The following is an 11,934-nucleotide window of genomic DNA, read 5'->3' as shown; positions in this document are numbered from 1 at the left end:
CTTTCTGACCGAGGTGATGATCTCCTTGTTACAGACGCGAGTATGCAGATGCCTGCGCAGTCGCCGGGTGTCTATTGACTCGGCAATGCAGTTACTGGGCTCCATGGTATCGACATTCAACATGGTAGAGTATGCCCAGTTTCATTCCCGACCTCTGCAGACATTCATCCTCTCCAGGTGGGCGAAGGATCTTCACATCGGATAAGGACACAAACAATGGTGCTCTCTCCGTAGATGGTGCGTCTGTCTCTGACTTGGTGGCTTCAGACGGGTCACCTCACATAGGGGCACCCCTTTTGGGTCCTCCTGACGATGGACGCCTGTTTCCGGGATTGGGGCGCAGTGACAGGTCCACACTTTCAGGGAAGGTGGACAGCAGAGGAGTCTGCCCTACCAATAAACATATTGGAACTTCGGGCGGTCTTCAGGGCTCTGCAGCAAACCAGACTCATACTTCACAGACAGGTTCAGTCAGACAACGCCACGATGGTGACTTACATCAACCGTCAAGGAGAAACTCTAAGTCAGGCAGCTCTGGCAGAGGTGTCGTGCATTCTGACATGGGCGGAAGGCAATCTTCCTGCCATATCGGCAGTGTTCATACCAGGAGTATTCAACTTGGAAGCGGACTTCCACAGCCGTCACGACGTGCATCCAGGGGAATGGTTTCTTCACCAGGAAGTGTTTCAGCTCCTGGTCGACAAGTGGGGTCTTCTGGAGATAGACCTCTTGGCGCCCCGACACAATCACAAGCTGCCAGTGTTCGGGTCCAGAACAAAATACGCAGAAGCTCTCCTTGTGGACACTCTGTCGGTCAAGTGGACCTTCCAGTTTGCGTACCTGTTTCATCCGTTCTCCCTTCTTCCTCGGGTGCTTCTGAAATTTAAAGAAGAAGGAGGCATGATCCTGCTGGTGGCTCCAGCGTGGCCCAGACTTCACTGGTATTCAGATCTTCATAGTCTCTCCATCAACACTCTGTTGCTGTTGCCTCAACATTTGGACCTGTTGTCTCAGGGTCCTTGCCTTTACCTGGACCTGGGTCATCTGTCTTCGACGGCATGGTTTTTGAGACATCCCTCCTGAGGTCAAAAGCTTTTTCAACCTCTGTGGTTAACACCATGCTCAGAGCTTGTAAACCGGCTTCTGCCAGGATTTATCACAGCGTGTGGCACACCTACTTTTTTAATGGCATCGTCCCAAAGGTTACGACCCCCAGGTGTTTCGGATATCCAAAGTTTTGGCTTTCCTGCAGGCGGGTTTGGATCTTGGTCCTCCGCCTGGCTTCACTGAAGGTGCATGTCTCTGCTCTGTCAGTGTGGTTTCAGCGAAGGATTGCTACTCTTCCTGATATCCGCACTTTCCTACAGGGGGTCCTTCGCATTCAGCCTCCCTTTGTCCCTCCTGTGGCTCCTTGAGATTTGGCTGTGGTATTTAGGGCTCTCCAGGGCCCTCCATTTGAACCCCTGGGCTCAGTGAACCTCAAATGGCTTACGGCTAAGACCATTTCTTCTGGCTATTGCTTCCGCCAGAAGAGTCAGATTTGGGGCTCTCTCTTGTCGCCCTCCATTTCTGATTTTTCACCAGGACAGGGCGGTGCTTCAGACTCGCCCTGGGTTCCTGCCTAAGGTAGTGTCTAGTTTCCACATTAATTAGGAAATTATAGTAACAGCCTTCATATCTCCAGACCTCTCGGAAGGTGAGGCCTCATTGGATGTGGTACATGCTCTCAGGATATATGTGGACCATGTCAGTTCCCTTCGGAAGTCGGACTCCTTGTTTGTCCTCTATGGATTCCACAAGAAGGGTTGGCTGGCCAATAAGCAAACTTTGACCAGGTGGATTCGTATGACAATCTCTGAGGCTTACACTCATGAGGGTCTTTTGGTACCGCCCTCTGTTGCTGCTCATTCTACTAGGTCTGTGAGTCCTTCGTGGGTAGCTCACCGTGGAGCCTCGGCTGTTCAGCTTTGTAAGGTGGCCATGTGGTCCTCTGTCCATACCTTTGTGAGGTATTTATGCTTTTGATACCTTCGCCTCTCAGGATGCTTCCTTTGGGCGGCAGAATCTCCTTTCTACACAGGAGTGTCCCCACCCTTAACGGGAATGCTTTGGGACATCCCCAAGGTCTGCTGTGGAGCCCTATGGACCCTGATGTAGTAAAGAAGAGATATGGTAAGAACTTACCTTTGTTATCTCTCTTTCTACGAAGTCCTTAGGGTTCCACAGGACTCCCACCCTGTTGCACCTGTGCTTCAGATGGGCTTTTCTCTGGTCACCGGTTTTCCGTCTCCTTCTGTGTGAGAATGTGATCCTTGTGTGTTCCAGACTTTCTTCTCTCTCTTTTTTCTCATCCTCCGGCCTATGGCTTGTTACCTAACTGAAGGTGCCTTGGCCTAGGGGAGGGGTATAGGAGAGGGACCCCAGTGCATCCTTGGAGATGAAAATTAACTCTGTGGTGCCCGATGACTACCACCATCGCCTATACCCCAAGAAATCCTGTGGACCCTATGGACTTCATAGAAAGAAAGATAACAAAGGTAAGTCCTTACCATATCGCTTCTTTTTTGGAGCTTGTATGTTCCCCCGTGTTTGAGTGGGTTTCCTTCAGGTTGATCTTGTTTCCTCCCACATGCCAAACACATACTGGTAGTGTAATTGACTTCTGCCAAAATTAAAACTACTGCACGTGTGTGCATCTGTGCGTGTGGTGCATCTGTGTGTGTGTGTACATCTGTGTATGTTAGGGAATTTAGACTAAAGTCTAATGGGGCATGGACTGATAACAAAGGCAAATATTCTCTACTGCGCTGTGCAAATGGGTGATGCTAAAGTATAAATAAAGTATAAATAATAATATGTGGGAATAATACTAGGCATACCATTGTGAATGGTAGATGACCTACACCTTTAATTAAGGCAGGACCTGCTTGAGGGCTGTTCCAGCAGTGCAGTTGCACAGGGCGTAATCAACCAGCCACTGCAACCTGCACGGCTCCGGAGGTGTCTGGAGGTGTATGAGAACCCCACCCTCCACCCACCGACTGGCCTTCATGGTACGACCGCGGGGAAGGAAGCGTGGAGGGAAGGGTCTGAAGGGAAAAGAAGGGCCAGTGGGAGAGGACAGTGCTGTCAGTGTAGCACAGGGCTCAAGTGGAGCTAGGGCCGGGCCTGAATTGAGGGCACCCCAGGGTTTATTTAATCCAGCACTGTGAAGATCTGGACTTCTTAATGCTCTCTGTAGTATACAGTGTTATTATCTGGTGATAAGATGACAATGACTACTAAGTGGTCAAATAGTTTTCAAGAGTGTACTCCCCCATTGCAAACGAGGATGGCCTGAGTGTGTTGGTGCAAGGATGGCAGAGATAGAATTTGAAATATAGAAACATAGAATTTGACGGCAGATAAGAACCACTATTTGCTCCTTACGTCTCTCTTAAGGATATTCTTATGCCTATCCCAAGCGTGTTTAAATTGTTCCACCGTTTTAGCTTCAACCACCTCTGATGCAAGGCTATTCCACTTAACCACTACCTTTTCTGTGAAGTAATATTTCCTCAAAGTTTCTCTGAGCCTACCTCCCCCCAGTCTCAGTGCATGTCCTCATGTTCTTGTACTTCTCTTCCTTTGAGGAATGTCTCCTTCCTTTACCTTGTTAAAACCCTTCATGTATTTGAAAGTCTCTGTTCCAAACTATACATATTAAGATCTTTCAGTCTTTCCGGGTAAGTGCTGTAGGCCATGCACCATTTTAGTTGCCCTTCTTTGTACAGTCTCTAATGTGTCTATATCCTTCTGGAGATATGGCCTCCAGAACTGAACACAGTATTCTAGATGAGGCCGTACCAATGACCTATACAGTGGTATTATCACTTCTTTTTTCCTGCTACTGATTCCTCTCCCTATGCAACCAAGCATCTGACTTGCCTTCCTCATTGCTTTGGTGCATTGCTTGCCTGCCTTCAAGTCATCTGAAATGGTGACTCCTAAATCCCTTTCCTCAGTCAGGGTAGCGGTCCCTCTCCTGGGGTAGATGGATTCCCTCTTTACACACACAGCAGCCGTAGAAACAGGATACAAGTCTGGGGTTCTTATACAAACTGGTCAGCACCAGTCTTTATTGTGCCAAATGAATGTAAACATAAACAAAACATAAACATAAGTCCTAGCCCGGCTGGGCACTAGCTACACAGCAGATTCCCTCTCTGTCATAATGGTAGGGTCTATTGCCCTCACCATCAACAAAACACGTGCACAGTAATTACAAGGAAAGTAACCAAGTGTCTCTGAACAGGCTAGTCTGCCTGCTCTCCCACGTGTGAGACACTCAGCCACAAACAAACCATGCTTATATTAGCCATTTCCAGCTGCAAGCCCTAATGAGCCTGTTACCAGGCTGAAAGGCCCATAACCTGGAGTGGCCTGTGGATAGAGCCCTCCCTCTCCTCACATCCACACCCCCAGGACCCATTCCGGCTTTTCCCTAAAGTTGACATTTCTAGTCTGTTTTTCCCAAACAGACTTCTCCTGGGGGTTTCAGAACACATATGACAGGAACCTAGGACACACATAGAAGCCATTCCACACTTCTCCAGTGCTTCTATCACAGTACCCTCCACCCATCCCATAGCGATGCACTATTTTCTGTAGTACAGTGGAATAAGCCCCACCTTGTCAGTGATGTCATTATACACTGGCTCAATGGTATCATCATTCTACCACCTCTCCCAGTTTCCTCCAGGAGTAACTGCCTGGTGAGTGTGATCCCCCTCACGCTTTGAACTCCGGTGCTGAGGAGGAGTGAGACTCATCCATAGCAGTTTTGAGGCATATACTAAGGACGAGCCTCAGATATAAATTTCCATGCGGCTCAAGTATACAGTAATGCATCCAAATTCAGTTAGACCCTTAGCACCTGACATCTGGAGGGGTGTAACAAGGAGCTAGTGCAAGGTGAGTACAATGAGGCATGTAAAGGTTTCAGTCACATACCTCCTGTAGATGTGACCTAATGAGACACGGACACATTGCCAGATACGCTTCTTAGGAAGTGTGACCATCGCCATGGGTTACGGCAATTCATCAAAAACCCATGTCATGACTGAACGTATTTTGTGTGCTCTGTATAAAGTGTGTGTATTATCATAATTCCCTAAAGTATATATTTCAGAAATGGCTGTTTGCGTAAACTGTATTGCGTAAGCTGATCATGGCAGATGTTCAAGTGACACCTGGCCTTTGAAGACAATGCTTCCTGAATGTAATGTTTGCTCCCACACTAGGGGGCCATGTACGCAGTCACACTGGCTGCTAGAAGGGTCATTTGTAACACCTTATACTAGCAGTCTTCCTATCATAAAATACCCAAAAGGTCCAGGGAGGTATATTAGTGTCAGGTCTTGTAGTTGTGCTAATTTACTTCTACACAGACCCTGGGAGAACAAAGGGCCTGATTTAGAGCCGGACGCGCTCGCTCTGAATCAGGGCCGGCATATTGTTTTTTTAGAGCGGCCTCCTGCCTGCTCGCATAGCTGTGGGTGACCACCCACAGCTAGTGCAAGCGGCCAGGATGATAGTCGCGATGGTCAAGACCATCAGACTTGCGACGAGACCCTTGTGGTAGGGTCTCGTTGACTTCTTGCTCTTACAAAGCAAGAAATCCACCCACTGACATCACTTGTGATGTCAGTGAGGCCGGCCCCAGACGGTAGGCGTTCCCATGGGAACGTCTCCGTCTGGGCCGCCACGCCCACGGCACGCCCACCAAAGGGGACGTGCTGTCACTCACCATCGACAGCACGCCCTCTTTGGTGCGAGACCCGGAGCGACGGGGGGGGGGGGGTCGAGACGTTCCTCTGTTCTGCCGCAGTACTGGTATAGTTCATGTGTCTGAATGCAATAGCGGCATCCGCCAACGCTCTGATGGGACAGTGCAACAATCAAGGGGAATGCACAGAATGGGGCTTATTCTGAATTGGAAACAAAGCAAGTAAAAAAAAAAAATCAAATCCTACTGCAATGAAAGGGGTTCACATACATTGATTATTTCAGCATGCAGGGTAAATACTGGCTGCTGTTGCATGTAGCCCACAAATGCTGGACAGCTTTTATTCTTGCACTGCAATCTAAGCTTGGACACGTCCCTCCCAAATGTAATCTCTGCACCTGTTACATCTGCCCCACCTGCAGCGCAGCACGGTGTTACCCAGGGGCACAGTTACTGGCTCTGACCCAGTATGTACAAGGTGTATAGGTGACTCTGTGTAACTGGTAATGTATTGTGCTGCACATGTTACATCTGCCCCACCTGCATCGCAGTATGGTGTTACCCAGGGGCACAGTTACTGGCTCTGACACAGTATGTACAAGGTGTATAGGTGACTCTGTGTAACTGGTAATGTATTGTGCTGCACATGTTACATCTGCCCCACCTGCAGCGCAGCACGGTGTTACCCAGGGGCACAGTTACCGGCTCTGACCCAGTATGTACAAGTTGTATAGGTGACTCTGTGTAACTGGTAATGTATTGTGCTGCACATCTTACATCTGCCCCACCTGCAGCGCAGCACGGTGTTACCCAGGGGCACAGTTACCGGCTCTGACCCAGTATGTACAAGGTGTATAGGTGACTCTGTGTAAATGGTAATGTATTGTGCTGCACATGTTACATCTGCCCCACCTGCAGCGCAGTATGGTGTTACCCAGGGGCACAGTTACCGGCTCTGACCCAGTATGTACAAGGTGTATAGGTGACTCTGTGTAACTGGTAATGTATTGTGCTGCACATCTTACATCTGCCCCACCTGCAGCGCAGCACGGTGTTACCCAGGGGCACAGTTACCGGCTCTGACCCAGTATGTACAAGGTGTATAGGTGACTCTGTGTAACTGGTAATGTATTGTACTGTACATCTTACATCTGCCCCACCTGCAGCGCAGCACGGTGTTACCCAGGGGCACAGTTACTGGCTCTGACCCAGTATGTACAAGGTGTATAGGTGACTCTGTGTAACTGGTAATGTATTGTGCTGCACATGTTACATCTGCCCCACCTGCAGCGCAGCACGGTGTTACCCAGGGGCATAGTTACTGGCTCTGACCCAGTATGTACAAGGTGTATAGGTGACTCTGTGTAACTGGTAATGTATTGTGCTGCACATGTTACATCTGCCCCACCTGCAGCGCAGCACGGTGTTACCCAGGGGCACAGTTACTGGCTCTGACCCAGTAGGTACAAGGTGTATAGGTGACTCTGTGTAACTGGTAATGTATTGTGCTGCACATCTTACATCTGCCCCACCTGCAGCGCAGCACGGTGTTACCCAGGGGCACAGTTACCGGCTCTGACCCAGTATGTACAAGGTGTATAGGTGACTCTGTGTAACTGGTAATGTATTGTGCTGCACATCTTACATCTGCCCCACCTGCAGCGCAGCACGGTGTTACCCAGGGGCACAGTTACCGGCTCTGACCCAGTATGTACAAGGTGTATAGGTGACTCTGTGTAACTGGTAATGTATTGTGCTGCACATGTTACATCTGCCCCACCTGCAGCGCAGCACAGTGTTACCCAGGGGCACAGTTACTGGCTCACAACTTATACAGAGAGTGATGGAAGCAGCTAGGATATTCTGTGTCTAAAGGAGTTCCTCCTAACCTCCACCACACAAGGTGTATAGGTGACTCTGTGTAACTGGTAATGTATTGTGCTGCACATCTTACATCTGCCCCACCTGCAGCGCAGCACGGTGTTACCCAGGGGCACAGTTACTGGCTCTGACCCAGTATGTACAAGGTGTATAGGTGACTCTGTGTAACTGGTAATGTATTGTACTGTACATCTTGCATCTGCCCCACCTGCAGCGCAGCACGGTGTTACCCAGGGGCACAGTTACCGGCTCTGACCCAGTATGTACAAGGTGTATAGGTGACTCTGTGTAAATGGTAATGTATTGTGCTGCACATCTTACATCTGCCCCACCTGCAGCGCAGCACGGTGTTACCCAGGGGCACAGTTACTGGCTCTGACCCAGTATGTACAAGGTGTATAGGTGACTCTGTGTAAATGGTAATATATTGTGCTGCACATGTTACATCTGCCCCACCTGCAGCGCAGCACGGTGTTACCCAGGGGCACAGTTACCGGCTCTGACCCAGTATGTACAAGTTGTATAGGTGACTCTGTGTAACTGGTAATGTATTGTGCTGCACATCTTACATCTGCCCCACCTGCAGCGCAGCACGGTGTTACCCAGGGGCACAGTTACTGGCTCTGACCCAGTATGTACAAGGTGTATAGGTGACTCTGTGTAAATGGTAATGTATTGTGCTGCACATCTTTGCAGTACTGAGAGGAGACGAGAGAGAAAGATTAACCCCTTCACTGCTACATGGCCGTTCATTGGCGGACCGTAGTACGTTACAGGCTGGTTCCTCCGCTCCCCCGGCAGCGCAGCTGTTAATGGAAAAGTGAAAAAAAAAAAAAATAGCAACAAGAGACAAACACATTTAATTTGCCTGACACGGAAACCCTCGGGGGCCACTGATTACAGAAGAGACTTTTTCTTTCCATAATGACTAGGATGTCTCCTGAGAGACCGCCTGGAAACGGCAGGTGAGAGACTGTGAGACGGCAGTAATGTACTTAGACTTCTTAGTGCGATCGCCTGGCAGGGACCTGGTTCCATTGGCTGAGCGAGGGGACAGCAGCGACCAGGATCCCAGAGATGGAGAACCTAACGGTGTGTATTATTAGTGCTCCCTCCCTAGTACTGTCCAGATACCCCCTAATGGTGACTGTATCCCACCAGTCTGTAACGGGGAAAGGGCTGAAATATATGTGTGTGCGCACTCTAGTTCTTCACAACTTATACAGAGAGTGATGGAAGCAGCTAGGATATTCTGTGTCTAAAGGAGTTCCTCCTAACCTCCACCACACAGAATATACAAAAAATAGGATAGACACAGCTCACCAGCGCAATCACATAAAATATAATTGTAACATTCCAAGCCACACTAAGGGCTCTATTTACTACAATCCGCATTTGTAATGCAGATTGTAGTGTGATATTACCGACTGAATTCGCATTGCGAATTCAGGCAATATCACAGGGATTTACTACAAATCCCTTGCAGGGACAGAGCTTGCGATAAAGCTCTGTCTCTGCGAATCCCCTCCGATGCCTTATCACGATATTTTCACAAAAAATGCCGTGATTAAGTGCCCGCGCATGCGCCGACCGCCGCTGCTAACCCCCCCCCGCGCGCTAAGCCCCGGCGCTAAGCCCGGCCCCCCGCGAAAAAATGGGTATATATACTGTGACACAGTTTTTTAATAACAATTAGGACATAGTACAAACAGCAAAGAATTTCAAGGACTTATGAATCCCCTAACAGCTGAATAGGTAACAATTACCAGATCTCAGAAAAAGCTGGCATCAAACAGTTCCTTAGAAACAGTGAATGGTTTATTCACCAACAGGTATCCAGGATCCACAGCCGGCCAGGAATCCTTTACTGTCACCGTATTCAATCAGCGGGGTCCTCCGTCCATAAACACCAACGCGTTTCCACCCCTTTCCTGGGGTCTTTTTCAAGGTGTAGCAGCAAGCAGAATGTGTGTATACGTAACTGACGAAGGTTTTACCACCGAAACGTTGTCCTTGGGTGTCTGCTGTGGCCTTATTCACATTACAGTCCATGAGTGCTAACATGTCAATAAGATATGCTATATGTAATATTAGGTCAGTAAGATATGCTATATGTAATAATAGGTCAGTAAGATATGCTATATGTAATAATAGGTCAGTAAGATATGCTATATGTAATAATAGGTCAGTAAGATACGCTATATGTAATAATAGGTCAGTAAGATACGCTATATGTAATAGGTCAGTAAGATATGCTATATGTAATATTAGGTCAGTAAGATATGCTATATGTAATAATAGGTCAGTAAGATATGCTATATGTAATAATAGGTCAGTAAGATACGCTATATGTAATAATAGGTCAGTAAGATACGCTATATGTAATAATAGGTCAGTAAGATATGCTATATGTAATAGGTCAGTAAGATATGCTATATGTAATATTAGGTCAGTAAGATATGCTATATGTAATAATAGGTCAGTAAGATATGCTATATGTAATAATAGGTCAGTAAGATACGCTATATGTAATAATAGGTCAATAAGATACGCTATATGTAATAATAGGTCAGTAAGATACGCTATATGTAATAATAGGTCAGTAAGATACGCTATATGTAATAATAGGTCAGTAAGATATGCTATATGTAATAGGTCAGTAAGATATGCTATATGTAATAATAGGTCAGTAAGATACGCTATATGTAATAATAGGTCAGTAAGATACGCTATATGTAATAATAGGTCAGTAAGATACGCTATATGTAATAATAGGTCAGTAAGATACGCTATATGTAATAATAGGTCAGTAAGATACGCTATATGTAATAATAGGTCAATAAGATACGCTATATGTAATAATAGGTCAGTAAGATACGCTATATGTAATAATAGGTCAGTAAGATACGCTATATGTAATAATAGGTCAGTAAGATATGCTATATGTAATAATAGGTCAGTAAGATACGCTATATGTAATAATAGGTCAATAAGATATGCTATATGTAATAGGTCAGTAAGATATGCTATATGTAATAATAGGTCAGTAAGATATGCTATATGTAATAATAGGTCAGTAAGATACGCTATATGTAATAATAGGTCAATAAGATACGCTATATGTAATAATAGGTCAGTAAGATACGCTATATGTAATAATAGGTCAGTAAGATACGCTATATGTAATAATAGGTCAGTAAGATACGCTATATGTAATAATAGGTCAGTAAGATACGCTATATGTAATAATAGGTCAGTAAGATACGCTATATGTAATAATAGGTCAGTAAGATACGCTATATGTAATAATAGGTCAGTAAGATATGCTATATGTAATAATAGGTCAGTAAGATATGCTATATGTAATAATAGGTCAGTAATATACGCTATATGTAATAAGAGGTCAATAAGATATGCTATATGTAATAGGTCAGTAAGATATGCTATATGTAATATTAGGTCAGTAAGATATGCTATATGTAATAATAGGTCAGTAAGATATGCTATATGTAATAGGTCAGTAAGATATGCTATATGTAATAATAGGTCAGTAAGATACGCTATATGTAATAATAGGTCAATAAGATACGCTATATGTAATAATAGGTCAGTAAGATACGCTATATGTAATAATAGGTCAGTATCTTACTGACATTATTACATATAGCGTATCTTACTGACATTACATATAGCATATCTTAGTGACATTATTACATATAGCGTATCTTACTGACATGTTATTACATATAGCGTATCTTACTGACATATTATTACATATAGCGTATCTTACTGACATACAGCTTATTAAGCTCTATGACAATGCATGTAGAGAGCAGCAGGGGTGCACCATGCACCATGAGCTCGGATTTGTTACCATTTCTGTGTGTATTGTCCTTTGTTGTGACTGTAGGGATTGGTTTGTTATGATAACTGTATAGGTTATTGCATATGACGTATTTGTTGCATTTGTTGTGTGGGCACTAGTGCTGGATAATGAGATATAGGGGCCCATTTATAATTGTATATTTGCGGCTATATTCCAGAAAATACCCGTTGTCATGGGCTAACTGCGAATATTAAGTATCCCCCGGATGTATGAAGGAGAGACCGCGGCACATATCTCCGATACCACCTGCGATCCCTCCATTCCCGTAGGTAGCCGCATCCCCCCTAGGTTTCTACGGGGGATGCGATGCTGCCAAATTTACCAACATCCGGAATCCGATGTATTCCCGATATTAATCTCAGCAGCTAGTGCCATCTGAAGGTGGCGTTATCCGCTGTAG

General features: G+C 45.9%; 1 protein-coding gene across 4 annotated transcripts in view; it reads left to right on the top strand.

Moving 5' to 3' along the window:
• The first annotated feature begins 8,724 nt into the window (after positions 1-8,724).
• LOC148479323 (short transient receptor potential channel 2-like) overlaps positions 8,725-11,934 on the top strand; it is a 115,338-nt gene continuing 112,128 nt past the window's right edge. For all 4 annotated transcript variants that reach the window (XR_015871986.1, XM_088454617.1, XM_088454615.1 and 1 more), the window contains exon 1: positions 8,725-8,740. Coding sequence is in view for 3 of the 4 variants with exons in the window: in XM_088454617.1 (XP_088310743.1) it covers positions 8,726-8,740 (15 nt within the window). In the remaining variant the exon portion in view is untranslated. The remainder of the gene's footprint in view (positions 8,741-11,934) is intronic.

Source organism: Taudactylus pleione, unplaced genomic scaffold (assembly GCF_031769625.1).
Source record: "Taudactylus pleione unplaced genomic scaffold, aTauple2 ptg000622l, whole genome shotgun sequence".
NCBI classification, from domain to species: Eukaryota; Metazoa; Chordata; class Amphibia; order Anura; family Myobatrachidae; genus Taudactylus; species Taudactylus pleione.
The sequence above is the reverse complement of the archived record's forward strand: the minus strand, read 5'-3'. Positions and strand labels throughout refer to the sequence as shown.